Raw genomic sequence first — 27,722 nt, 5'->3', positions numbered from 1 at the left:
GGAATGGGGGGGGACAATTCCATGATCTTAGACACCTCACATGGCCATATTCGGAGTTACCATTGTGCAGCTACATATAGTTGGTGACCTATGTCGTGCACAAGTAAAATGGTGTCCCGCAAAGTTCGGGGAAATGGCCCTGAACAATGTGGGGCCACCCCTGCTAGTGCAAGGGTGCCCTCACACTTAGTAACTTTGCACCTATCCAGAGTTGGACATATAGGTGACTTATAAGTTACTTAAGTGCAGTGCAAAATGGCTGTAAAATAGTGAGGACACAGTTTTACTCAGGCTACAGTGGCGGTCCTGTGAAGGTTTTGTCGGAGCTCCATATGGGTGGCAAAAGTAATGCTGCAGCCCATGAGGTCTCTTGGAACCCCAATGCCCTGGGTACCTACGTACCATATACTAGGGAATTACAAGGGGGTTCCAGTGTGCCAATTAGAATTAGTAATTGTAGTCACTAGCCTATAGTGACAAATTAAAAGGTAGAGAGAGCATGTGCACTGAGGTTCTGATTAGCAGAGCCTCTTTGACACAGTTAGGTGCTACACAGGCATACACATTTAGGTCACAAAGTATGAGCACTGGGGTCCTGGCTAGCAGGATCCCAGTGAGACTGGCAAAAACATACTGACATACATGTACAATTGGGGGGTAACATGCCAAGAAAGATGGTATTCTCCTACACCCCCCCCTTCCCTTACACCCACCCACCACCACCACCACCACTACTACCACCACCACCACCAGCTGCAAAATGTTCACAACAAGGGGATAATAAACTGTGTTTATTATCCCCTCGATGTCAAAGGGGTGGGGCATCTAGGATGAGGCTGCCGGGCTGGAGAGAGCCTGCACAGGCTCTGTCTGCCTGGGAGCACTCTGGCTGGGCACTCCCAGCCAATCCTGATGCTGCTTTGAGCAGCGTAAGGATTGGCCACAGGGCAGGCTGGGAGACTGTACCTGCCTGCAGCCAGCAGAGGAGCGGGGCGCGACAGTGAAAAGGTAAGTGTTAATTTTTATTTTTTTAAATTGTATAATCTCTCCCCCAACCACCCATCCCCACACCGCACCCGCCCTACTACTTATGAGTGAAGCGAGCCGTGACTGAAACTTTGGGGGTCTGGCTCCTGAGGTCTTACAATTTGTTTACCTCAGCCTACCAGAAGAGTGTATGTTTGTTCTTAAAAAGCCTTGTAGCCCTACCATCAGGGCCTGTTATGCAGCCAAATGGAAACATTTTGTACACTACTGCCTCCCAGAACACATTAATCTTCTTGCAACACTTGTACAGGATATTGTTTGTTACACTCTGCACTTGCAGAAATTAGACCTAACATATATCTAGCCAATTACACTTGGCTGCTTTAATTGCCTACCTACAAACAGACACCAGGTTTCCTTATTCAGAGTACCTCTTATTAAAGCATTCATAGAAGGCCTTAAAAGAAGATACCCCCTGCTCCGGTTTGGAACGTTAACATTTTCCTTACTAAGCTCATGGGACCCCTTTACTCTTGTCCACTACAATTTCTGTCTTGTGACCATCACTTCCTTAAGACAAGTCTGTGAGATTCATGCTCTGATCCTAGAAGACTCCTTTTTACAGCTGTATCAAGTTAGCGAGGTCCTTAGAACCAATCCAAAATTCCTTCCTAAGATGGTCTCCGGTTTCCACCTTAATCAGACCGTTGGACTGCCAGCATTCTTTCCGCAACCAGAATCTGTAGCAAAACGCACTTTGCATACACTTAGTCAGAAGAACACTCATACTATATTTATAGAACTAAACCATTTCATAAGACCCAACAACTGTTTGTGTCATACTCCAAGCCTCACAATGGCATCCAAACTTATGCCAAAGCTAAGCAATAATAGCTAATAATATGAACAAAAGGATAAAATAAAAATACATGCTATGCATACTGTCTATTAAAGTGGGAGTTATTCAACCAAGGTACAGGAACATTGCACAGAAAATACAGCTTTTCTCACTTTTTCAAAGTTTTTAAAAAAAATATTATTTAGTGGGATTTTCACCCCAAATCTTCCAAAAAAATCCCTATTCCAGTAAAACAAATGCCTTCTTGGCAACTTGTTTTGAAAATAGGGTTGCAAGAAGCACACCCTTTTGCCCTTTGTCTTTCAAACGTTTTGTGTGTTCAGCAGGGTCGAAATGCCTCCTGAAACCGAAGTGGCCATATTGGACCTGGTTGGTTTACTTTCTTGATTCAATTCAGAGCGTCTGTTTAAAGTCCAACCACTTTCAGAGTTCGGCAGCCACAGCAGCTCACCGTGCTTAATGGGTTAAGGCCATGAGCCTGCTTTACCACAAGGCTTTAGTATTTTGAAGAGCAATCTATCATGAAATGTGCATTAATGAGGGGTATGTTTTGTTGCCACTGAATATCAGACATTTATTATTAGTGTTACTTAGCTCAGTGTCATTACTTTTATTTACCTAAGACACTGAGTTGATCTAAAAGGATTAAAACCTTTTTTTAATGGGGTTCAATAACAGATCCCTGCAGTGAATGCATTAGTTCACTGAGCCATCATATTCTGCCTACATAAAGTATTGGGCAGTGCCTAAACGTAGCAACTGATTAATAAAATGGAAGGTCTCTTAAACGACAGTTGACAAAATACTTTGCAATGTTTTTGTAGTCTCTTTGCAAAGAAAGTGGTAAGCCTCAAAACCGCTCGATCCTTCTTGCTAGGTCAACATCTTTATTTTAAAACACTTAATGATGTTTCATTTGCCCAATCACTTCTATGGAAACATTTTGGAGTAAAAGATGCTTCTGCATCCTAGAATCTTCTTGAACACATTTTTGGGTAGTGTCCGTTGTGGAAAACAGTATAAACAAAATGTGTTTGCCCGTGTAATGAGGGAAAAAAAAAATATATATATATATTTTCATTTAAATAACCTAAGAAGGCTAATGAATGTTCAAATATCTCTTCCAATCATATTTATATTATTGCTGTGAAGAATTTATTTGCAAAGCGACAAACCTTTTAAAAGGCAGGGAAGGCAGCCGGTTAATAGGCATGCAGGAAGACATGAGGGCTAAAGAAGAAAAGGAAGGAAATGAGGCTAGAAGGATCAGCCTCTTAACCTGTATCAGTCTCAGTCCTGCCTACTGGAAAAGACCACCACAGATGTAGGTCCAAATAGAGAAAATGAAGTGACAGGAACATATTACATCAGTCTCAACAACACCAAAGATGAATGTTGAGTTCACTGAGTCCATCGAGACGGTCATACATCGCCTACATACAGGGCAAGTGAGATCCATGTCAAAAAATGGCCAGCATCATTTATCATCATTGTCATCTACAGACACATATGCCTTGAATGTTTAAAAGACACTACACACCATCAACCACATCACCATTGACTTTGAACAGATTACGATTTCCGTCAGCCACATCACCATCAATGTTGAAGAGACAAAGAAATGACTGCCACTTTCAGAAGTGTCTAAAGCTTGGCTTTGTTTACCTTCCACTGCACTTGCAATCTATTAGACATCTTCTTAAGCTAAAATATCCTCTTCTGTAGAAGAGTGTTACTTTCTTAGGAAGAAGTACAGAGAAGAAGCAACCTCCACTACTGTCTGTTTAAATCTGCATTCTCTCCAGACTCTGCACCCATGGCGTACCGGTCTCTCATTCCTATAATAAATTTTGAGGACCGACTGTAGACTCCTGGAGGACCAAGAAACCCGCAAAAGCAACCTCACCTTCTCTATTATGAATGTGGAAACCATCTTCTTTCAAACCTCTCCTTTATCTGTCATTATGAGTTTTTACCTATGGTCCCTCTATCCCTACTATCCTTACGCTGATATTGACTTATCTTTGCACATCTCTACTTCTCCAGCACAATTGCCATCAAGAGTGTCACCAGTTGATGACATCACTTTTCAAGAAGTACTGACTAGGGAAGCGGCAAAGCTAAACATTCCTTTAGAGACATCCCAGTCATTGTTGTCAGTGATTCTAGTGACACTTCATCCTAGAACCACTCATAAATCACAGTTTTCTTTAGTCCTATGTCTCTTCGAAAGAGCAGAGGGAACTTTGTTGACTCCAGTCGTGACTAAGGTAGTAACAGCATTTTTAGGGCCTAAACCAGACTCAGTCATTGTTGCGGCTGTGAGGCAGAAACACATCCTGAGTCCGCTGTCCCTCTTGAAAGGAAAAGTACAAAAACTTGACACTGCTGGCATACAGATGGGTGGACATCGCAACTCCCTTTCAGAAGCAACTTGAGAATTGTCATCAGGAGGTTTGGAATGAAACGGAGGCCTTTATGGGAGACCTACCAAAGCACCACAAGCAAGATTTCTTGAAGATGGTTAATGAAGAGTCTTTCGTCTCTAATCCGGTGATTAGCACTGTTGTTCACTTGGCAGAACTCAGTGCCACAGCATTTTCAGAGTATCTCATTGAGAGCCTAGTGGATGAGGATATTCACTTTAAAACCTGAAGCACAACTCAAAATAGTCAACCTCCCTTTCTTGTGTACTGCTTTCTCTGAACAACATACATAGGAAATGATTCTCCAAATGAAAAATGACACAGAGACCCTGAAAGCTGTTGGCCTGGAAAAAGAAGTTCCTTAAACCATACAGACCCAAAGAAGGTCCTTTCCCCCCCAGCAGAGTGCAAAATCCAAACTGGCAGCAAAAAAACAAGAAGGTCAAAAAAAAAGTCATCTCCTGGAGACCTCCCATTTCAGGGGAAGGAATTTCTCAGATTACTGTCAGTGATGTGCCAACACCCATTCTCTTCCAGTACCCGCTCCTGTAGGGGGATCTCCTGAAGTCTGATTTTGAAGAGTGGAAGTCTATAACAGACAGATGGGTATTGAACTTTATAAGAAATGGCTTATTTGTCCTCTTCAATGCAGTTCCACCAAAAACGTCATATTATGAACGCTCAATATTACAAGAGGAATCTCACTCCTATTGGTTAAAAAAAAAAAAAAAAAAAAAGGTTCCATTACAACAAGAACAAAAAGGGTATACCTAAGTTAATTCCTAGTACTCAGAAAGGACCAAATAAGCCAATATTGTCCTATATGAGATCTGTGATTCGTCAACAGATATATTCTCAAAGAGAAGTTCAGAACATGAGCACTTAACCAAATTTACCTTCACATAAAACAAATGATTGACTTTGTTCCATAGATCTGCAAAATGCTTATTTTCACATTCTTGTTGCAGAACAGCATAGAAATTACTCTGGGTTCCTAGTCAGAGAAATCTGGTAGGAGATGAGTACTCTGTTTACACCAAGCTTCCATTCAGACTAAAATCTGGCCATTCTCAAAATGCTTGGCCATTGTTGCGGCCCTTCTGGGATTTTTTTTTTTTTTTTGTGTCAACCCATATGTTGATGATGGGCTAATAAAAGCAGGCCCTCAACAAAAAGCAGCCCCTGAGTTTCAATCCACAGTAAGGCTGCTGACAAGTCTGGGCCTAAACATTAACCTACAAAAGTAAATCGGTTAGCCAGTCCAAAGTCTTGCCCTCAGAAAAATAACGGAGCCTCCCGGTGCTGTAGGTTGTGGCTCACGGCCGGCGCAGCCTTGCCAGCCTAGCTGGGCCTAACTAACACCATGAAGGGCTGTAGATTCTGCCTGCTGTGATGGAACTCTGCGTCCGTGAGGTGCAGTGAGCAGCTGGAGCCTGGGTGCAGCTGGCGCACTGCTGTGATGTGGGCGACCGTAAAGGAGAGCTCGCCCTTTGCTCCTCATATCGCTCTGCGTACTGTGCAGCCGTGGGTGGTGGGGTGACCACCACATAACTACCTGATATCTGGGACATGTCTGGGGCCCTTATTGCTGACTGCTCCTCCTGCTTTGGTGATGCTGGTAGTGCTGCTCCTGCACGGTGGGATAATATCTACATTATCTGCCTCGCAGTGGTGCAACACCAAGAATGCAGCCCTCCACGCCGCTCTGAGATACCACAGTGCTGATTTTGGTGGTGCCTAGTGCACCAGGTACAGCGTTGGCGGCGACATGCGGCCCCCTTTTTCTCTCGGACATGGGCTGTGGTGACCCAAACCAGTGAAAATTACTGTTTGAAAAGCGGGTGCTGCTGGGGGCCCCTCCCGTGATCAATCGCTGGGTATGGAGGATGTACTGGCAGAACTTCATGCTGGGTTCCACGCTATTGACACTATAGATTTGATTCCCTGACTGCCAGGCTAGGTGTTATGAGAAGCAGACTGCAAAAGCAGCAGATCTCCTTGGAAGGGGCAGAAAGTCACATCGTTAACACAGAAGTTTGAACAGACAAAGCTATTAAAACGTCTTGAGAAATTGGAGGGCAGGTTAAAAGCACAAGCAGTGAAAAATTAGAACTTGGAGGCGAGGGGATGCCGAAACATTTCTGGAATCTATAAATCCATTAACACAGGCCAGTTGGACCTGTTTGTTGAGAATCTGCTGATGGAGTTGCAGCGCCGCCAGAGTTTCACCACAACATTTGTAGTGAAGAGAGCTTACTGCACTTTGGGGCCGCGTCCTGCCCTTGGGGCTCCTGCCCCCTCATCGTTACCAGTCTACTAAATTACAGAGACCGCAACACTGCCTTTCACCTGGCCCGGGAGAGGGGCCCCCTACATAACAGGGTGCTGTTTTGTCCCTATTCCATTACTTCATGCTCTCTGTGCAGGACGCCAGATGGAAGTTCTCGGACGTCAGTGTGTGATTCGGAACCTTGATAGTCGCTATGAAATGCTATATCCAGCCAGGCTACGAGTAGAAGTGAATGGTAAGCCACATTACAATCCCATGGCATTCTGCAGACCACAATCCAAACATGGTCCTTTGTCCCGTGGGACTGTGCTGGTGCATGAATATCTGGTTGCAGAACCCTCCTCTTCTGCTGGGCCCACCTGGGAAATTATACTCTGCACAGTTCTAATTTGCCTTTACTGAGCTACATGAGTCTATAACATTTTTCATTGCTCTGTCTCCATCTTAGATCTTTTACGGTTCACCCATTCTCTTTCCAACATGCTATTACTCCTCTTTTGCTCTCTGGGTACACTTTGCGGTTCCGTTGCTTTGCCCACATGGCTGATACATGCTATTTATTGTTTTGTTGGGTTTATCCCTATTTGGGGTTATATGGGATCCACTTGGCAGTTCACGGCAGAGTGTGGGAGGTGGGTGGGACTACTTTACTTCTGCAGAATATTTGTTTAAATGTTTTTTTTTAATGCAGTGCAGACCACATATTTACCTCTTCTATTCACAAAGATCACACATGTTACACATAGTGAATAACACTCCTGTAGTTAAGCAGTCTCTGGACATCAACTTCATTTCATTGACTATTGGCTCCTAACTAGTACTGTTGCCCAGTGGGTCGCTTCTATCAAGCGTGACCTGAAAGAAGCAATAATATAATTTTTCCGATTAAGTGAGGGATAGGTGGACACTTGTGCAGTGTTGTGCGATGTTCAAACCATACATCCGGGGCATATGCATATCTTAACATTCCAGGGTATTGTGTGACATTCGCAGGAGTGTTGTGCACGTTGAGGTGCAGCTCGTGGATCTTGATCGAGAGCTTGGTGCGATGGGTGTCGATTCTCAATTACATCTGCGTAAATTACTACTGGGCCAGTTTAATGACCTTGCTGGAAGTGAGGTAAATTACATAGGAAAATACGCTATGGCGTGTAAATATGGGCAGGGTGACAGACCGGAGAAGACACTGGCTAGACTCATCCATCCATGGTATTCAGTGGCGCACGTACTAGAAATCAAGAGATTGGAGGCTACCTACCCTTCCAAGTTAGAAAAGCAATTAGCTGACATAGGTACCAGTTTCTACTCTTTTTCTTGTTGCACTTTTCAGTGTTTCACGTTATTAGTGGGAACACCACTACAGAAGACGCCATAGCTGAATCACTCCCATTTGTTTCCACTCTGCCTCAAATCTATCATATTCCATGTTTTTTTTCTATTCTGCGCAGTAACTATGTGTTCTTCCCTGCCTCTGTTAAATTGTAAATTCATAGGAAAAATATTTTTTATGTGAAAGACATCCCAAAACTATCTGGGGGACAGATGATCATACGAAGATCTTAATGTGAACACCACTGAATGGTAATGTTCTTTGTAATTTCTCCAAATAAATATATTAAATACAAAAAATTATGGGTGTGAGGTAATACCATCCAAGACACAGCATTTCATTGCTACCTTTCATTGCCTCACTATATCATACATAACACTTCAAGCATTGCAGTGGTTACCAGCTTAACTATTGAAAAGTTTTTTTTGTTGTTTTTTTTCAATGTTTTTTTTTTTTTTTTAAACACGTTTTGCAGTGCCCGCGGTATCCTAAAATGGTTTAGTTGGAAACTGGTGCAATGGAGCCTCAAAGATTACTGAATAGCTGTGATGCAAAATGTCAAACAGGATAACCCCGACTGCCACCAGAAAATAGTCTGATCAGTGCAGATAATTATCAGTCCCCAGCAACTGACATACACGGACTGCAATAGAGGACATGCACATATTCAAAAAAAGCCATGTAAAGAGATAAGTGTGACAATTACCACTGAGGCAGCTAAGTGCCACTGACTGTAGAACAGTGGCTTAAAACTGTGGGCACCTTTCCCTTGTGTAGCCATTTTAGTTATAGCTTCGTACATGTTAGTTTAGTGAACTAGGCCTGCAGCTATGCACTTTAACATAGATCTATTTTATTCAACTTTGTTTAATATTTTAACAATAGCCAAGTTTGTGGTCTTGTTTTATTTCTCTCTATCTAGCTGTTCTTTGCCTAGGTCAGTAAACGGGACATTTCTTTCACCCTGTGGCTTTCCCAAAGCTGCAGTAAGATAGGTTGCTGATAAACGTGGTAATGCTTTGTCTAGTGTTCATAGAAGCATACACATCCTTACCTAGAGATATTTTCTCAGAACATCAGCTGTTTTATTATAAAAACACTTCTCTGTCCCATACACGTTAGAGGGAGATTCCAGCCAGATGACCACGACTATATGCTGATTACGGAGTGCTTCGCTACAGCTGCTTGTATAGACTGCAGGCCTCTTGCTCAGGTATGAGGGATGAGGTCTTCCCAGGGGAATCTGAAGGGCAGAACTAGAGCGTAACATGCCATGCTCTGATGTAGCCTGCGTAGGAATTATTTTAATGACTAGTGACAATGTGGTGGAGTTATGTTTATGTGTTACTCTCCTCGTCACTATTTTAATTCTGTCATGCTTCGTCCTAGTTATTGCAGTACATGCTTTATTATCTAAGATGCAGTTGCTTCATTAAAACCTTATTGAAACATATACTGCATCTGATTGTCCTTGTATATGTGAGACCAATGTAACTGAGAGAAACTGATGTGATCTGAGTGACCACGATTTTCCTGAGGAGTCAGTTGTGTCATGCGCTCGGCTGCCCAATCATCCCTGCTCTTGAGTAGAGATGAGGCACTGCTAGTTAGCCAGAGCAAAACCCAGTTTAGGCTGACTCGGTCTCCCAAAGTGCAAGTGATTCTGCTGCCTAAATCCAGTAGTCTCATTAGAATAACGAGTGCATATGCGACACCCTTGGCCAGAGGGGAACGGTGGAGGTCCAATGAGTGCACACTCCCTTCCAAGTATTGTGTGGGTCTCCTTTCAGCTGAGCGTTATACATTTATCCAAATATTACACGTTTATTTGTTAAAGATGTTGAATAGATGCTTTCTCTTTACGTGCAACATAATAAAATTAAACACTATGAGAAAATATTTATATTTTTTAAATGATTGCTAATGCTTGCACCTGCCTACTTGGTAATTTAGTTAATATTTTTCTGAAAATCTAAAAAGCAAGGATTAAGTCAATTATTCTTTAAGAGCCAGTGCAGAGGGAAATGGCATATTGTATTCGGCATCAAAATGAGTACAGTCCCTGGTTTGATCCGCTGCTGGCTTAGCTCACTAGGCCATGCCATTTTTATCAAAAGAAGTGATGGACTGCTGGGTTAGAGGTATTTTGTATATGCCCACAGATTCCGAAACATTCTCTTACAGACGTTTGAGGAAAATATGTGATTTTAGCCCAAGTTTGAGATTCTGGGTAAGAAAACTTAGTGGGATCTATGCTAGTCCCCACCGCCATTGATGCCCCTATGTGCCTAATTTTCAGAAATGTCTAGGTTTAATAGGGTTCCCTGGTTGCCAACTAACCCAAAGGCTGCATAGTGCAACCATTCAGCATGTCAAGTGAGAGCATATTAGGATTTTGCCTCACTCCTCTGGCCCATATTTGAAAACTATGCCCCAAACAAATCTAGATTTACTCACGCTTGACATGGGGCTGGAGGAGCTCTAGGCCTAAGGCAGGCACAAAGGCTGTTGTGGCAGGGGATAGTCTGAATCCTGGGCTGCCTTGTCCAACCCTAGGTTTTTCTTTACCTAAAAATAAACCTATCCCTGATGTCTAGTGAGTTTTCTGCATCCCTGCGGGCAGATTGGTCTTTATACCCCCAATAACACCCCTTGGAGGGCAGAAAGATTTTATGGCTAGTTCTGGGTTGGGGGTACAGCTCGATGCCAGGGTGGGCCACTACACTGCTTCTTTTTTGTTCTGGCTGTTTTTTTCCCCCCAGGTGTCTAGTGGGCTTTTCTCACACTAGGGGTGGATTGGGTGTCCCCAGTTAACCCCTTGGGGGAGGGGTGTGTTTAGAAAGATTATTGCTCCTGCTTCTTTGTTACCTGTTTTCTTTCCCCAGGGTGTCTAGAGATTTGTGTCCCTCCAGAGGGGAGCTGATTGGAAGTAGACACCCGTATACACCTCCTTGTGATGTGGGGAGGGCAGATGGACTGATGTACCCAGTGAAGTGACCTGTTCCCATACAACCCACCAGCAAACATGTCTGTCCCTGATGTCTGGTGGGGTAGATTGCTGTTGGGGATCACCCTCTGAGGGCATGCTCCAAGCAGGGCTTTACAAAGGAAAGACAGTGAAAGAGGCAGAAGTCCCCTATCAAGCAAGCACTGCCTCTCCCATCTTGATTGGTGCTCAGACGGTAGAGTTAATAAGCTTGCCTTGATCAAAAGTGAAACAGACTGCTCAATTTGCACAGTCTGCATTCACTTTTTTTTTTTTTTTTACTGTGACAAATGTTTGCTGTGTATGCTGCGCATCACAGCAGACAAAACCCCCTTCAGATTCAGGGAAGCCTTTTACCTCGCCTCCCAACTTTGAGTTTTCAAAAGCATATGCTTTTCACCAGAAGCATTTTTTCCTTCTGCCGCAGTCATCACGTTCCCATTAGCCACAGTGTGGATATGCTGTGGCTGTCTGGAACCTGTCAACGGCTTTACTTAACCCCTTTACAGCCAGGCCTTTTCCCCTCCTGTGCTGAGACTTTTTTTGGCTATTTGGGGCAGTTCGCGCTTAGGCCCTCGTAACCTTTTGTTCACATAAGATACCCACGCCAAATTTGCGTCTTTTTTTTCCAACATCCTAGGGATTCTAGAGGTACCCAGACTTTTTGGGTTCCCCTGAAGGAGACCAAGAAATTAGCCAAAATACAGCACAAATTTCGTTTTTTTCACAAAAATGGGAAAAAAGGGCTGCAGAAGAAGGCTCGTGGGTTTTCCCCTGAAAATGACCTCAACAAAGGCTTTGCAGTGGTAAAATCACCATCTTCCCAGCTTTCAGGAACAGGCATACTTGAATTAGAAACCCCATTTTTCAACACAATTTTGACATTTTACTGGGACGTACCCCATTTTTACAATTTTTTTGTGCTTTCAGCCTCTTCCAGTTAGTGACAGAAATGGATGAGAAACCAATGCTGGATCCCAGAAAGCTAAACATTTCTGAAACGTAGACAAAAGTCTGAATTCAGCAAGGGGTCAGTTCTGTAGATCCTGCAAGTGTTTCCTACAGAAAATAACAGCTGAAATAAAAGAATATTGACATTGAGGTGAAAAAACCAGCAATTTTTCTCCACGTTTTACTCTCTAACTTTTTCCTGCAATGTCAGATTTTTTAAAGCAATATACCGTTACGTCAGCTGGACTCTTCTGGTTGCTGGGATATATAGGGCTTGTAGGTACCCTGAGCCAATAAATGAGCTGCACCTTGCAATGGGTTTTTATTCTATACCGGGTATACAGCAATTCATTTGCTGAAATATAAAAAATGAAAAATAGGTATCAAGAAAACCTTAGTATTTCCAAAATGGCCACAAGATAAGGTGTTGAGAAGCAGTGGTTATTCGCACATCTCTGAATTCCGGGGTGCCCATACTAGCACGTGAATTACAGGGCATTTCTCAAATAGACATCTTTTTTACACACCGTCTTACATTTGAAGGAACAAATGTAGAGAAAGACAAGGGGCAATAACATTTGTTTTGCTATTCTGTGTTTCCCCCATGTCTGCCGATAAAAATGGTACCTCACTTGTGGGGGTAGGCCTAGCGCCCGCAACAGGAAACGCCCAAAAACACAACGTGGACTCATCACATTGCCACAAAGAAAACAGAGCTGTTTTTTGCAAAGTGCCTAGCTGTGGATTTTGGCCTCTAGCTCAGCCGGCACCTAGGGAAACCTAGCAAACCTGCGCAGTTTTGAAAACTAGTCACCTAGGGGAATCTAAGATGGGGTGACTTGTGGGGCTCTGACCAGATTCTGTTACCCAGAATCCTTTGCAAACCTCAAACTTTGGCCAAAAAAACACTTTTTCCTCTCATTTCGGTGACAGAAAGTTCTGGAATCAGAAGAGCCACAAATTTCCTTCCACCCAGTGTTCCCCGAAGTCTCATGGTGAAAATGGTACCTCACTTTTGTGGGTGGACCTACTGCCCGCGAAAGGAAATGCCCCAAAACACTATCTGGACACTTCAAAATTATCAAATACAAAACCTACCTGTTTTTGTGGGGGGCACCTGCGTTTTTGGTCCTGGGCTCAGAAGCCTTCTAGGGAAACATACCAAACCCAGACATTTCTGAAAACTAGACACCTGAGGGAGTCCAGTGAGGTGTGACTTGCGTGGCTCCCCCAATGTTTTCTTACCTAAATCCTCAGCAAACCTCAAATTTAGCTAAAAAATAAAGTTTTCCCACATTTCTGTGTGGGATCACCGCACTGGGACACATTTCATACTACCCAATGTTCCCCTCAGTCTCCCGGTAAAAATGATACCTCATTTGTGTAAGTGGGCCAAGTGCGTGTGAAAGGGCAGAGCGAAAAACATGTTGATTATTGAGGGGGAACCAAAGGGGGTCCAAAACGGCAGTTTGCTAAAAATCATTTTTAGGCTGACAAGTGCAGCAGAATTTTTATCGGTATAGATGAGACAATGCTAGGTGGTAGGAATTTTGTGGATTCCTGCAGATTCCGGAAGGTTCCATCACAAAAAGTTGGGAAAAATGTGTGATTTCCAGCAAAGTTGGAGGTTTGCAGGGGATTGTGGGTACAAAAATGGTGCGGGTGAATGTGAAACACACCACCCTGGAATCACCCAGATGTTTAGTTTTCAGATGTGTCTAGGTCTTGTGGATTTTTCTACATGGCAGCGTCCCAAAGTCCATAAAGTGCAGCCATCACCATTCCAAGTGGGACGATTTTGAGAGTAAGCCAAGTTCTCATGGCCCAAATGTAAAACTAATACCCAAAATAATCAAATGTCTTCTTGCTTGCTGTGGGATAAGATGTTTTAAAGTGTGCAGGAGAGCTGAAAGACTGTTACCTCCTTCAGTTGAGATGGGGGCGTAATCAGGACCATACTGGTTGGTAGCCACCACCCCAATATTTTTTTTATTTGTTTTTTTTTAATTCCCTGGCATCTAGTAGACTTTCTGCCCCATGGGGTGTGGATCAGGTGTAATTGCCCCATCTGAACAACTTTAGCCCCATTTATTTGGGGTGGGGGTATGGCCATACACCCACCCTCCATTTAAAAAAAAAAAAGAAAAAAAAAAAAAAAACGTCCCTGGCCTCTGGTGGGCTTTCTGCCCCCCCCCCCCCCGGGGGCAGATGGGCCTTCCAAAAATAGGCCAACTGCCCCCAATGGGGGGCAGATATGGCCAACAGTAATGTGCCCCCATGGGGAGCGACCCTTACCCAAGGGGCTGCCCCCCTAAAGAAAACACACGCATACACACACACACACCAATCCCTGGTGCCTAAGTGGTTTCTGCCCCCATGGGGGCAGATTGGCCTAACAAAAATCGGCTGATCTGCCCCCAAGGGGGGTAGAAATGGTCTAAATACAATTTGTCCTCCCAGGGGAGCGACCCTTGCCTAAAGGGTCGCTCCCCACCTCTAAAAAAATAAAAATAAAGTGGCCCTGGCGTCTAGAGACTTCTGCCTTCCCCCGTCCCCCCCACCCGGCCAGATCAGCGCTCACGGGGGGGAGAGAGGGGGCAGAAATGGCCTAAAATAAATACCGGTTAAATGGTTCAGCATTTATCCGTCCAATCGTAGTTTGTAACCATCTCAATGCAGAGTTCTTATATTTCAATGCTTTTAGAATGTGTTTCATGTACACCACCTTCTTACTAACAAGAACTATTCCTCTATTGAAACCTGAAGTAAAACCACAAGGGCCTCTCGTATCTCCATTGCCTCTGTCACATGTAATTCATTTGTTTTACAGCACCTCTCATACCAGTGGAGGGTGTTGGAGCCCTTTACAGGGGACTACATGGCGTAGGATTCACATCATTCACACTGGTAGGCATTTTCTAGGAGTGCTTGGTCTGGAGAAACACAAAGCCAGGATTCAGAACATAACCAAGTGGCTAGCGTTTACTTTAATAATAACAATGTATTTCTACTTAAGCAAACCTTCTTTTTTTTTTTTTTTTTTTTTTTAGCAGTATAAGGATACTAAGACTTGGGGGGGGGGGGGGGGGGGGGTGAGGGGTGAGGCTGGAGGACATCAAGTTTCTAATTTGCGCCGTGCAGTTGTATGCAGCTCTTTGATGGCAGTTCATAGTTGATTTTGCTAGATTACGGTTTTAACTAATGAACTGCACAGTAACAAACGAATCTCTGTGATAATAGTAGTAACCCACTGTGCTATGCTCATAAAATACTTTTCTTTGCATGATACTCCTTCTTTGCAGCAGGTATATAACCATCTGTACTACCTTAGATAAGTGAAAACTACCACTAGACAGAACTTTATCTCTCTCCAGCAGGTACATTACTCAGTAGAGCTATCTTGGTGCTTTTTTTGCCCGAATTCTTCTAGTTGTACAAGGAACTTTGCAGTGCTTTTAAAAACGCTGCACAAATGAAGTAATAAATATAAAAACACACACATGTTTCTGCCGCAGCTGGAGAAGTGCCTTCCTGCAGTCCCAGGCCTGCGGACCACCTGGGAATGTGTCATAGACCCCTGGGGGTCCGCGGACCACAGGTTGGGAACTGCTGATCTAAGCCACAAAGATTTGGTTGGTAGGTGATTTTTATATTTGAAGCTGATGTCTTACATGTATTAAAAGGAAAGTGTTCTTTTGTTAAACATATCTAGACTTGAAATCTCTAATTGCTTTTTTTATGTGTTGTTAGGTCCCTGTATTGGTACTGAGACTTTGATATCTAGAACTAGCAAAAAAGAACAGCACCATGCAAGCCATCAAACTGAAGAAGCTGTAAGAACAGAGGTAAAAGGCAAAATCCCACACAAAATCCACAGTTCCTTATTGTTTATGGATAATGAGTTAATCTTCAGAGCAAACAGGCTGCAGTACACATCTAGAGTTGTGTGGCCGACTGCTCACTCTTTATTGCTTTGTCAGTTTTTACCTTCCTTTGGAATTTTCCGCTGGCTGGGAACCCATCTCTAATTCTGTGTTGCCATCTTAACAAATCTACTTCATTTGACAATTACCCAAAATGGAGTATGCAACTCTATTGTAATCAGGCTGACGAAACTCCATTTTGGTTAATGCTCCTAATGAATAAATGCATGTTCTTTTTTTGTTAACATTTTATTTGCAATATAACCGTATACAGCAAGATAACCAATGCAATTGTTACAAGTATAACTTCGACTTCCTTGGGGATGGGTTGTGTTCGGGACAGCATCTCAAGATTGACCCTAAGTAATGCTTAGCAACTGTTAATTTGGCAGGTAAACTTGTGTGACAGCTCTGCAAGATCCAGGCCTTTTCTCTGTGTTCGATGGCATGTGTAGCTGCAGATAAACATGCTTTGCATAAGTCCACCATCTAGTGTTGGGCTCAGAGTGTTAAAAGTTGTTTTTTCTTCTAATAAGCTTTTACGAGTCAAGAGATAGTGACCTCTCCTCTCTGTGATAGTGTGCATGGGCATTGAGTCCTTTGTTAGATTGTTTTCTTTCCACAGTCGGGTTAGGACTTGTTTCCTCTCGCTCCAGTAGATCTCGGTTTGGTACAATCTGAACTCCTCTCTTCTTTCTATAAACATCTGTATAGTTTTCGATCGCGTTTTCTCACTTATATTCGATCTGATTGTAATCGTCGGGGTTGATTAACCACCCTTTTGGGAGACCACGCCCTTCTTGGACCTACTTCGACTCGTTGTCGAACAATGTCAGGCTGATGGAACAGACTCAGTTTTGTTTTTGCCCTCGGTGTCATGCCAAGTTCCCATGTACTGATAATATACAGATCAACTTGCATTGTGCAACCTCTGTCTTTCTCCGTATCACAGAGAAGAAAGCTGTGAAGTGTGTTGATCCTTCCGCTCGAAGAAAACTCTTAGGGATCGAAGAGCACGTCGGTTGGAGATGGCGTCCAAGTCGTCGGAACAAACGCCCAACATTTTCGAATAACTACACGCTCAAGCTGCAGTTTCCATCGCAGACTAATTTGAATGGGAGCAGCCAATCTCTTCCAGCGGCACAGTACGTGAGTACATCAGCCCCTTCCCATCACCCAAGGACAACACAAAAAATACATTAGCACTGGTCAGTGGCCCACCACTGCTTGCCGTCCATGGTTGGACCCGAAAAACACATCTGGATGACCAACCCGCTGGTTCGCCACCGAAAATTAAGATCAAAGTGCATTCGCCGCTGACCAAATGGCGTGCCACACCTTTTTCGGGATGAGTCGAAAAGCTGAGCCTTCCACCTCGGAGCTGAAAAAACTGCCATCGACTTTGGAGCTGACATTCTCGGCCTGGCTAAAACATTCAGTCCTCAAGCGTTTAGAGCTGAAACCTGTGGGTGGAAAATATGCTCCAACAACTGAGGAGCCTTCGGAAATAAGGCCCATATTAGAAATAATGGACGCTAAACAGCACAAAATCCAGATACAAAAAGACACTGGTAGGATTATTGCTTCTCCTCCTACAACAAAGAGAAAGTTAACTTTCCAAAAGACTCTAGGAGCTCCGCCTCCACCTGCTAAAATATTTAAGCATAATCAGAAACCAAAGGCACTACTACAACAGCCTTCACCGCCACATTCTCCTTTACTTACTGCTTCTCCACCACCAGATACTCCACCACCACCTTCACTTCACAATTTTCGCCACAATCCCCTATCTCTACACTTAGGGATGAGTTAGGTGATACTCATTACAACGAAGATCTATGGGATTTGATTCAGATCACATACCTTCCAATGATCCTGATTCATACCCGGCTAGGCCACCACTGCCTACAATTGGGTCATAGCTAAGGCAGCTGCATATCACAAAGTGCAGTTGCATACTGTAGGAAAATGGCTCCCTGTTGTAGTTACCCCCCACTCTTTGCCTACTATTGATGCTGAGTTGACTGAGAAGTGTGCTGGGACCCTGCTAACCAGGCCCCAGCACCAGTGTTCTTTCACTTAAAATGTACCATTGTTTCCGCACTTTGCACACCCCTGGCACACAGATATGTCCCTTGTAAAAGGTACCAGTGGTACCAACGGCCCTGTGACCAGGGAAGGTCCCTAAGGGCTGCAGCATATGTTGTGCCACCCTAAGGGACCCCTCACCTAACACATGCACCCTGCCCTTGTAGATTGTATGTGTTGGTCGGGAGAAAAAGGCAAAGTCGACATGGCATCCCCCTCAGGATGCCATGCCCACAAAATACTGCCTGTGGCATAGGTAAGTTACCCCTCTAGCAGGCCTTCCAACCACTAGGCAGGGTGCACTATACCACAGGTGAGGGCATAGCTGCATGAGCAATATGCCCCTACAGTGTCTAAGTCTGTTCTTAGACATTGTAAGTACAGTGTGGCCATATTAAATATTTGGTCTGGGAGTTTGTCAAAACGGAACTCCACAGCTCCATAATGGCTGCACTGAATACTGGGAAGTTTGGTATCAAACTTCTCAGAATATTAAACCCACACTGATGCCAGTGTTGGATTTATTACAAGATGCACACAGTATATACTATTTCAAAGTAAGAAATAGTGTGCACAGAGTCCAAGGATTCCCCTTAGAGGTAAGATAGTGGCAAAAAGAGATAATTCTAATGCTCTATTTTGTGGTGGTGTGGTCGAGCAGTAGGCTTATCAGAGGGTAGTGTTAAGCATTTGTTGTACACACACAGGCAATAAATGAGGAACACACACTCAAAGACAATTCCAGGCAAATAGGTTTTTATATAGAAAAATATATTTTCTTAGTTTATTTTAAGAACCACAGGTTCAAGATTTACAATCAATACTTTAAATGAAAGGTATTTCACTCAGGTATCTTAGGAACTTTGAATCATCACAATAGCATGTACAGTTTTGGCAAAACTGGCAATAAGCTATTTTAAAAGTGGACACAGTACAAAAATCAACAGTTCCTGTTAGGTTCACAGGTAAGTAAAGCACTTACAGGGTTCAAAGTTGGGTCCAAGGTAGCCCACCGTTGGCGGTTCAAGGCAACCCCAAAGTTACCACACCAGCAGCTCAGGGCCGGTCAGGTGCAGAGGTCCAAGTGGTGTCCAAAACACATAGGCTTCAATGGAAATAGGGGTGCCCTGGTTCCAGTCTGCCAGCAGGTAAGTACCCGCGACTTTGGAGGGCAGACCAGGGGAGTTTTGTAGGTCACCGTGGGGGGACACAAGCAGGCACAGAAAGTACACCCTCAGCGGCACAGGGGCAACCGGGTGCAGAGTGCAAACAGGCATCGGGTTTTCAATAGGATTCAATGGGGGGACCCGGGGGTCTCTTAAACAAATTCCTCGGGGTAGCCACCACCTTGACTAGGAAGAGGGCCACCTGGGGGTCACTCCTGCACTGGAGTTCGGTTCCTTCAGGTCCTGGGGGCTGCGGGGGCAGTGTGTTTTCCAGGCGTTGGGTTCCTTGAAGCAGGCAGTCGCGGTCAAGGGGAGCCTCTGGATTCCCTCTGCAGGCGTCGCTGTGGGGCTCAGGGGGGTCAACTCTGGCTACTCATGGGCTCACAGTCGCCTGGGAGTTCTCCCTGTAGAGTTAGTTTTCCGCCGGTCGAGCCAGGGGCGTCGGGTGCAGAGTGGAAAGTCTCACGCTTCCGGCGGGGAAACGTGTGGTCTTTAAAAGTTGCTTTTTTGTTGCAAAGTTGCAGTTTTGTGGAACAGGGCCGCTGTCCTCAGGAGTTTCTTGGTCCTTTTAGATACAGGGTAGTCCTCTGAGGCTTCAGAAGTTGCTGGACCCTGGGGATTGCGTCGCTGTTGCAGTTTTTCTTGAAGTGGGGAGACAGGCCGGTAGGGCTGGGGCCAAAGCAGTTGGTGTCTCAGTCTTCTCTGCAGGGCTTCAGGTCAGCAGTCCTTCTAAGTCTTCAGGTTGCAGGAATCTATCTTCCTTGGTTCTGGGGGCCCCTAAATACTCAATTTAGGGGTGTGTTTAGGTCTGGGAGGATAGTAGCCAATGGCTACTAGCCCTGAGGGTGGCTACACCCTCTTTGTGCCTCCTCCCGGTTGGGAGGGGGGGGTCACATCACTAATCCTATTGGGGGAATCCTCCATCTGCAAGATGGAGGATTTCTAAAAGTCAGTCACATCCGCTCAGAACACCTTAGGGGTTGTCCTGACTGGCCAGTGACTCCTCCTTGTTTTTCTGATTATCTCCTCCAGCCTTGCCGCCAAAAGTGGGGGCAGTGGCTGGAGGGGCGGGCATCTCCACTAGCTGGGATGCCCTGTGGCGCTGTAACAAAGGGGTGAGCCTTTGAAGCTTACCGCAAGGTGTTACAGTTCCTGCAGTGGGAGGTGTGAAGCACCTCCACCCAGTACAGGCTTTGTTACTGGCCACAGAGTGACAAAGGCACTCTCCCCATGTGGCCAGCAACATTTCTGGTGTGTGTCAGGCTGGCAAAAACTAGTCAGCCCACACTGGAAGTCGGGTATGTTTTCAGGGGGCATCTCTGAGATGCCCTCTGGCTGTATTTCACAATAAAATGTACACTGGCATCAGTGTACATTTATTGTGCTGAGAAGTTTGATACCAAACTTCACAGTTTTCAATGTAGCCATTATGGTGCTGTGGAGTTCGTGTTTGACAGACTCCGAGACCATATACTCTTATGGCTACCCTGCACTTACAATGTCTAAGGTTTTGCTTAGACACTGTAGGGGCATAGTGCTCATGCACCTATGCCCTCACCTGTGGTATAGTGCACCCTGCCTTAGGGCTGTAAGGCCTGCTAGAGGGGTGACATACCTATGCCACAGGCAGTGTGAGGTTGGCATGGCACTCTGAGGGGAGTGCCATGTCGACTTAGTCATTTACTCCTCACCAGCACACACAAGCTGGCAAGCAGTGTGCATGTGCTGAGTGAGGGGTCCCCAGGCTGGCATAAGACATGCTGCAGCCCTTAGAGACATTCCCTGGCATCTGGCCCTTGGTACCAGTTACAAGGGACTTACCTGGATACCAGGGTGTGCCAATTGAGAGGTACAGTTTAGGGAAAGAACACTGGTGCTGGGGCCTGGTTAGCAGGCCTCAGCACACTTTCAAATCATAACTTGGCATCAGCAAAGGCAAAAAGTCAGGGGGTAACCATGCCAAGGAGGCATTTCCTTACAGAGGAGTTCTTACAATACTTTCCAACAGAACACCAGAAAAGAGCACAGCAGATACTTACTGATGGCCAGGCTATCTCTAATAATCAAATTAGATCTGCCTTAGATGCAGCAGACACAGCAGCAAGGGGTATCAACACAGTGTGATTATTAGAAGACCCGCATGGTTAAAAACTTCAGGGTACAAACCTGAAATACAACAGGCAGTACTCAATATGCCTTTTGAAAAGCAACACTTATTTGGCCAGAAGTTGATACCCCCATAGAGAAACTAAAGAAAGACTCTGATACAGCTAAGGCTTTGGGTGCCCTTTACATTACCCCTATTTGGGGAACTATTTGTAGGCCCCAGGTCAGAGGTGGTTTAAAACCATCAACCTTAGAGCCGTCAACATCCCAAGAGAAACGAGGAAAACAATTTTACACCAGACGTTCTTTCATAGGCTCTTACAAAAGAAACCACTTTAGAGGTAAAACCACCACCACAAGCGTTTCCCCCACCTCAACCAAACAGTGACTTTCTGCACATCCCCCGCATCTCGAATGGAGACTGCTGTCTGCGCCTGCTCTTCTTCTGTGGTGTCGATGTTCTGTGCTTTTGGACGCCATTTCCAATCTTCGGACGCTACGATCTCTTAAAGTCTTCTTCGATCGAAACGATCAGCAGGCCTCACAATTTTCTTCTCGATGGTCAGGAGAAAGGCACAAATTACAAACCAGATGTTGGTCTGTATATGGGTACTTTGCGTGGCACGAGGGCAGAATCGAAATGTAGTCCGATCCATCAGGCTTCCACGCGGTAGGCCCAAATAGGCCTGAGTCGGGCGCATGTGCCCCGAAGGGCGAAAGTTAGATTCCGACAGCACTAATGGTTCGATGCTAGATGGAAACGTGATAAAAAAAAAAATACAGACAATTAAACAGGTTTTCTAAGGTTTTCCGATTCGAAATCTCAGAGCGGGAGGAAACCCGTCCGAAACCCACAGTGGAAAGAAAACAATCTAACAATGTAGTCGATGCCCTTGTGCACTGTAACCAAGAGGAGGAGTTACTCGATCCCGTGACCCCAAAAATACTTCTTTGAAGGAAAAACAACGTGTAACACTCCGAGCCCAACACTAGGTGTCCGAAGAGCTATGCATAGCATGTGAATCTCTAGCACTACATGCCACGAACAGATGTACACACATATATGTTCGATGGCATGTGTAGCTGCAGATACACATGCTATGCATAGTCCTGCCATCTAGTGTTGGGCTTGGAGTGTTACAAGTTGTTTTTCTTCAAAGAAGTCTTTTCGAGTCACAGGATCGAGTGACTCCTCCTCTTTGGCTCCATTGCGCATGTGCATCGACTCCATGTTAGATTGTTTTCTTTCCACAATCTGGTTCGGACGTGTTTCTTTTCGCTCCAGTAGTTCGCGTCTGAAACGTTTTCTAAAAACTCTCTAATTCGTCAGTATTGTTTCGATCGCATATCAACCGTCGGATCCAACTTCTTTACTCACTCTTCGGGGCACCCGTGCCCAACTCGGGCCTGGTCGGGCCGACCGCGTGGAAGCCTCATGGACCGGACCCCATTTTGCTTCTGTCCTCAGTGCCACGCCAAGTTCCCATATACAGACCAACATCTTGTCTGTAATCTCTGTCTATCTTCAGAGAGGATACTTGTGAGGCCTGCAGATCCTTCCGCTCGAAGAAGACTCTACGAGACAGAAGAGCGCGAAGGTTCGAATTGGTGTCGAGAAGCACCAAACGTCTCGATGTGGAGGAGGAGGAGATTATGCACACCGTAGTCTCCGTCCGAGGGTCTGATTCCGAGCAGGAGTCCGAGGAGGACATACTGGTCACGGCAGGACAGCACGTGAGTACGCCTGCGCCTGTCCAATCCAAGGCCAAACATAAGGCCTCGGGAACGCCACTGCCAGAAGGCCATGGCTCAACCCGAAAAAAGACCTCCGGTGACCTAGCAACAACTTCGGCACCGAGAAAGGCCACGCCACCGAAGCCTTCGGACTCGAGCCGAAGCACTGGCTCCGAAACAGGCAAACACCGACCCAGTTGAGTCGAAGCCTCGAAAATCGCTTTCGGAGCTGAGGCCAACATCCACTCCTGGCCTTTCGATCCCGAGAAAACAGGCTTAGGAGCCGAAAAGACCCAGTTACACAGAGGAGCATGGACTTTCGAAACAACTTAAAGCCATGGGTTTTCGGAGGAACTTACACAAATGGGGACATCGATGAAAGGCAGGCCAGAATTCATATTTATAAAGACACTGGCAAGATTATAACTGCACCTCCTCTGAAGACTAAGAGGAAGGTAGCCTTTCAAGGACAATTGGACACTGATCAGCCACCAGCTAAAGTGCCAAGGCCTAAGCGAAATTCTCCACCTCCACAATTTTCACCTCATCAGTCTCCTCCTCATTCTCCTCACCTGCTTGTCTCTCCACCTACTACGCCTACACCTGCACAGTCTCCTGTACATTCTGTAGACTCACAACAGGACAATGTCGTTCCATGGGATCTCTATGATCCAGATCCCATTTCGGATAACTGCCCAGACTGCTATCTTTCCAAACCATCACCACCAGAAGATAGCACTGGATGCACTCAAGTTCTGGCTAGGTAGGGCAGCATCATACCACAATGTCGCCATGCACACCAAGCCTTTTGAGGATGATTTTATCTTTAATACATTATCCTCCACTCACACTACTTACCAGTCCCTTCCAATTTCTTCCAGGCATGTTAAAGCACGCACATCGAATATTTCAAGAGCCAGTCAAGGCCAGGATCATCCCTCTCAGAGTGGAGAAAAAATATAAACCTCCTCTCTCTGACTCGGCATTCATTACTCAACAACTGCCTCCTGATTCTGTAGTTGTGAATGCAGCAAGGAAAAGGGCCAACTCTCAGTCATCTGGTGAGGCACCAACACGGGACAAGGAGAGCAAGAAATTCAGTGCTGCTGACAAAAAGAGTAGCATCGCAAGCAGCTAATTAATGGAGAATAGCCAACTCCCAAGCACTACTGGCTAGGTATGATAGGGCACACTGGGACGAGATGAAAGATATCATCCAACATCTCCCCAAAGACCAACAAAAGAGGGCACAGCAAATAGTCGAGGAAGGGCAGGCTATTACTAACAACCAGATTAGATCAGCCCTAGACTCAGCAGACACAGCAGCTAGGACAATCAGTACTGCTGTTACAATTCAGAGACATGCATGGCTTCGGTCGTCAGGGTTTAAGCCTGAAATCCAGCAGGCTGTCCTTAATATGCCATTCAATGAGAAACCGCTTTTTGGCCCTGAAGTTGATGGGCCATTGAAAAGATGAAGAAAGACTCGGACACCGCTAAAGCCATGGGTGCTCTGTATACTATGCAATACAGAGGTTAATTTCTGAAACCTCAATATAGGGGTGGTTTTAGAGCACAAACAACTGAGGCATCCAACCCACAATCCAAATCATCTTACCAGCCTCAATACCAACGTGGTGGGTTTAGAGGAACTTATAAAGGCCAATTCCCCAGAGGTAGGGGAAAATATCAGCCAGCAAAACAAGCCTCACAGCCAAAACTGTGACCCTCTCCACCTCCTCCCTCATCACACTTAACCTGTGGGAGGAAGACTGCAAACGTTCCACAAAAATTGGTTACCCATTACAAAAGACAACTGGGTATTGTCTATTATCCGCAGTGGTTACTGCATAGAATTGGCACAAATACCCCCAGATATACCTCCAAAACCACACAAACTCTCCTCCCAACACATCTCCATGTTGCAAGAAGTACAGTCACTATTACTGAAACAAGCCATAGAGCTTGTACCACAAGATCAGATAGAAATAGGGGTTTACTCCCTGTACTTCTTTATTCCCCAAAAAAGATGGAACCTTAATACCAATACTAGATCTCAGAACTCTCAATCTTTATATCCTATCAGAACACTTTCTCGCATGGTAACACTACAGGATTTAGTCCCACTGCTACAACAACAAGATTTCATGGCAACATTAGACCTCAAGGATGCGTATTTTCACATACCCATCCATCCAGCACACAGAAAATATCTCAGGTTTTTAATACGGGGAAAACATTACCAGTTCAAAGTGTTATCCTTCAGGATAACAACAGCTCCCAGAGTATTTACAAAATGCCTTGCGGCAGTTGCAGCCTACCTAAGAAGACAACACATCCATGTATTTCCATATCTCGACGATTGGCTAATAAAGTCCAACAGTCATACACAGTATCAAAGCCATACACATTATGTAATACAAACCCTACACACTCTAGGGTTCTCTATAAGCTACCAAAAATCCCACTTGCAACCTGCACAAATTCAGCAGTATTTAGGAGCCACACTAAATACGCAAACAGCACTTTCAAGCTCAAGTCCACAAACGGTACAAGCATTCCACAATGTATCGGCACAAATTCAGTCACACCAACAGTACACAGTCAAATTTGTAATAAAACTATTGGGCATGATGGCATCATGCATCGCCATTGTCCCAAATGCAAGATTAAACATGCGGCCCTTACAACAGTGCCTTACAAAACAATGGTCACAGGCACACGGTCAACTTCAAGATCTAAGGTTGATAGACCGCCAAACACGCGTATCACTTCAGTGGTGGAATTCCACCAATTTAAACAAAGGGCGGCCATTTCAAAACCCTGTGCCTCAAACCACACTTACAACAGATGCTTCCATGATTGGGTGGGGAGCACACCTCAACAAGCACAGCATACAGGGACAATCAACAACAACTCCACATAAATCATTTAGAACTGTTGGCAGTGTTTCTAGCATTAAAAGCATTTCAACCACTAATAGCCCACAAACACATTCTTGTCAAAACCGACAACATGACAACAATGTATTATCTCAACAAACAAGGAGGGACACACTCGTCACAACTGTGTCTCCTAGCCCAAAAAATTTGGCATTGGGCAATTCACAATCACATTCGCCTAATAGCACAATATATCCCAGGCATTCAGAACCAGTTGGCCGACCAGCTCAGTCGAGATCACCAGCAAACACACGAATGGGAAATTCATCCCCAGATCCTACAGGATTACCTACGCTGGGGAACACTAAAAATAGACCTATTCGCAACAAAAGAAAACGCAAAATGCCAAACATTCGCGTCCTTGTACCCACACCCTGAATCCAAGGGCAATGCGCTATGGATCAGTTGGTCAGGGATATTTGCTTACGGTTTTCCCCCTCTCCCACTCATTCCTTTTTCTGGTAAACAAACTAAATCAAAACAGACTCAAACTAATACTCATAGCAGCAACATGGGCTTGCCAACCGTGGTACACAACACTGCTGGACCTATTTGTAGTACCTCACATCAAATTACCAAACAGGCCAGATCTGTTAACTCAACACAAACAACAGATCAGACACCCAAATCCAGCATCGCTCAATCTAGCAATCTGGCTCCTGAAGTCTTAAAATTTGGACACTTAGACCTTACACAAGAATGTATGGAGGTCATTAAACAAGCTAGAAAACCTACTACAAGACATTGTTACGCAAACAAATGGAAAAGATTTGTTTATTACTGCCACACTAATCAAATTCAACCACTACATGCTTCCGCAAAGGACATTGTAAGCTACTTATTACACTTACAAAAGTCTAAGCTAGCATTCTCTTCTCTTAAAATACATCTCACAGCAATATCTGCCTACCTGCAGATTACACATTCAACATCGCTTTTTAGAATCCCAGTCATCGAAGCATTTATGGAGGGATTAAAAAGAATCATACCCCCGAGAACACCACCAGTACCTTAGTGGAACCTTAATATTGTATTAACATGACTCATGGGACCACCATTCGAACCCATGCACTCTTGTGAGATGCAATATTTAACTTGAAAAGTAGCCTTTCTAATAGCTATCACATCACTTAGAAGAGTAAGTGAGATACAAGCATTTACTATACAGGAACCCTTTATACAAATACATAAACATAAAGTGGTTCTCAGTACAAATCCCAAATTCCTACCGAAGCTCATATCGCCATTCCACCTAAACCAAACAGTGGAACTCCCAGTCTTCTTTCCACAACCAGACTCAGTAGCCGAAAGAGCCTTACATACATTAGACATAAAAAGGGCACTAATGTATTACATTGATAGAACAAAACAATTTTGTAAAACAAAACAATTGTTCGTAGCCTTCCAAAAACCTCATGCAGGTAATCCTATATCCAAACAAGGCATTGCTAGATGGATAGTTAAATGTATTAAAACTTGCTATATTAAAGCAAAAAGAGATCTACCTATTACACCAAGAGCGCATTCCACTAGGAAAAAAGGTGCCACAATGGCTTTTCTGGGGAATATACCTATGACAGAAATTTGTAAGGCAGCCACCTGGTCTATGCCTCATACATTCACGAAGCATTACTGTGTAGATGTGTTAACAACACAACAAGCCACAGTAGGACAGGCTGTATTAAGAACATTATTTCAGACAACTTCAACTCCTACAGGCTAAGCCACCGCTTTTTGGGGAGATTACTGCTTATTAGTCTATGCACAGCATGTATATCTGCAGCTACACATGCCACCGAACGGAAAATGTCACTTACCCAGTGTACATCTGTTCGTGGCATGAGATGCTGCAGATTCACATGCGCCCTCCCACCTCCTGTGGCCGTTGTGAGTTGGATGAAAATTGTAAATTTGTAAATAAATATTATTTTAAT

General features: G+C 44.6%; 1 protein-coding gene across 1 annotated transcript in view; it reads left to right on the top strand.

Annotated features, from left to right (window-relative positions):
- Nucleotides 1–27,722, top strand: part of CEP95 (centrosomal protein 95) — a 410,650-nt gene that overhangs the window by 176,078 nt on the left and 206,850 nt on the right. Inside the window, exon 10 of the mRNA XM_069199921.1 lies at nt 15,580–15,674. Within this exon, the coding sequence (XP_069056022.1) occupies nt 15,580–15,674 (95 nt within the window). The remainder of the gene's footprint in view (nt 1–15,579; nt 15,675–27,722) is intronic.

Source organism: Pleurodeles waltl, chromosome 7 (genome assembly GCF_031143425.1).
Source record: "Pleurodeles waltl isolate 20211129_DDA chromosome 7, aPleWal1.hap1.20221129, whole genome shotgun sequence".
Taxonomy (NCBI): Eukaryota; Metazoa; Chordata; class Amphibia; order Caudata; family Salamandridae; genus Pleurodeles; species Pleurodeles waltl.
Note: the sequence above shows the minus strand (reverse complement) of the source record. Positions and strands in the feature narration are given on the sequence as shown.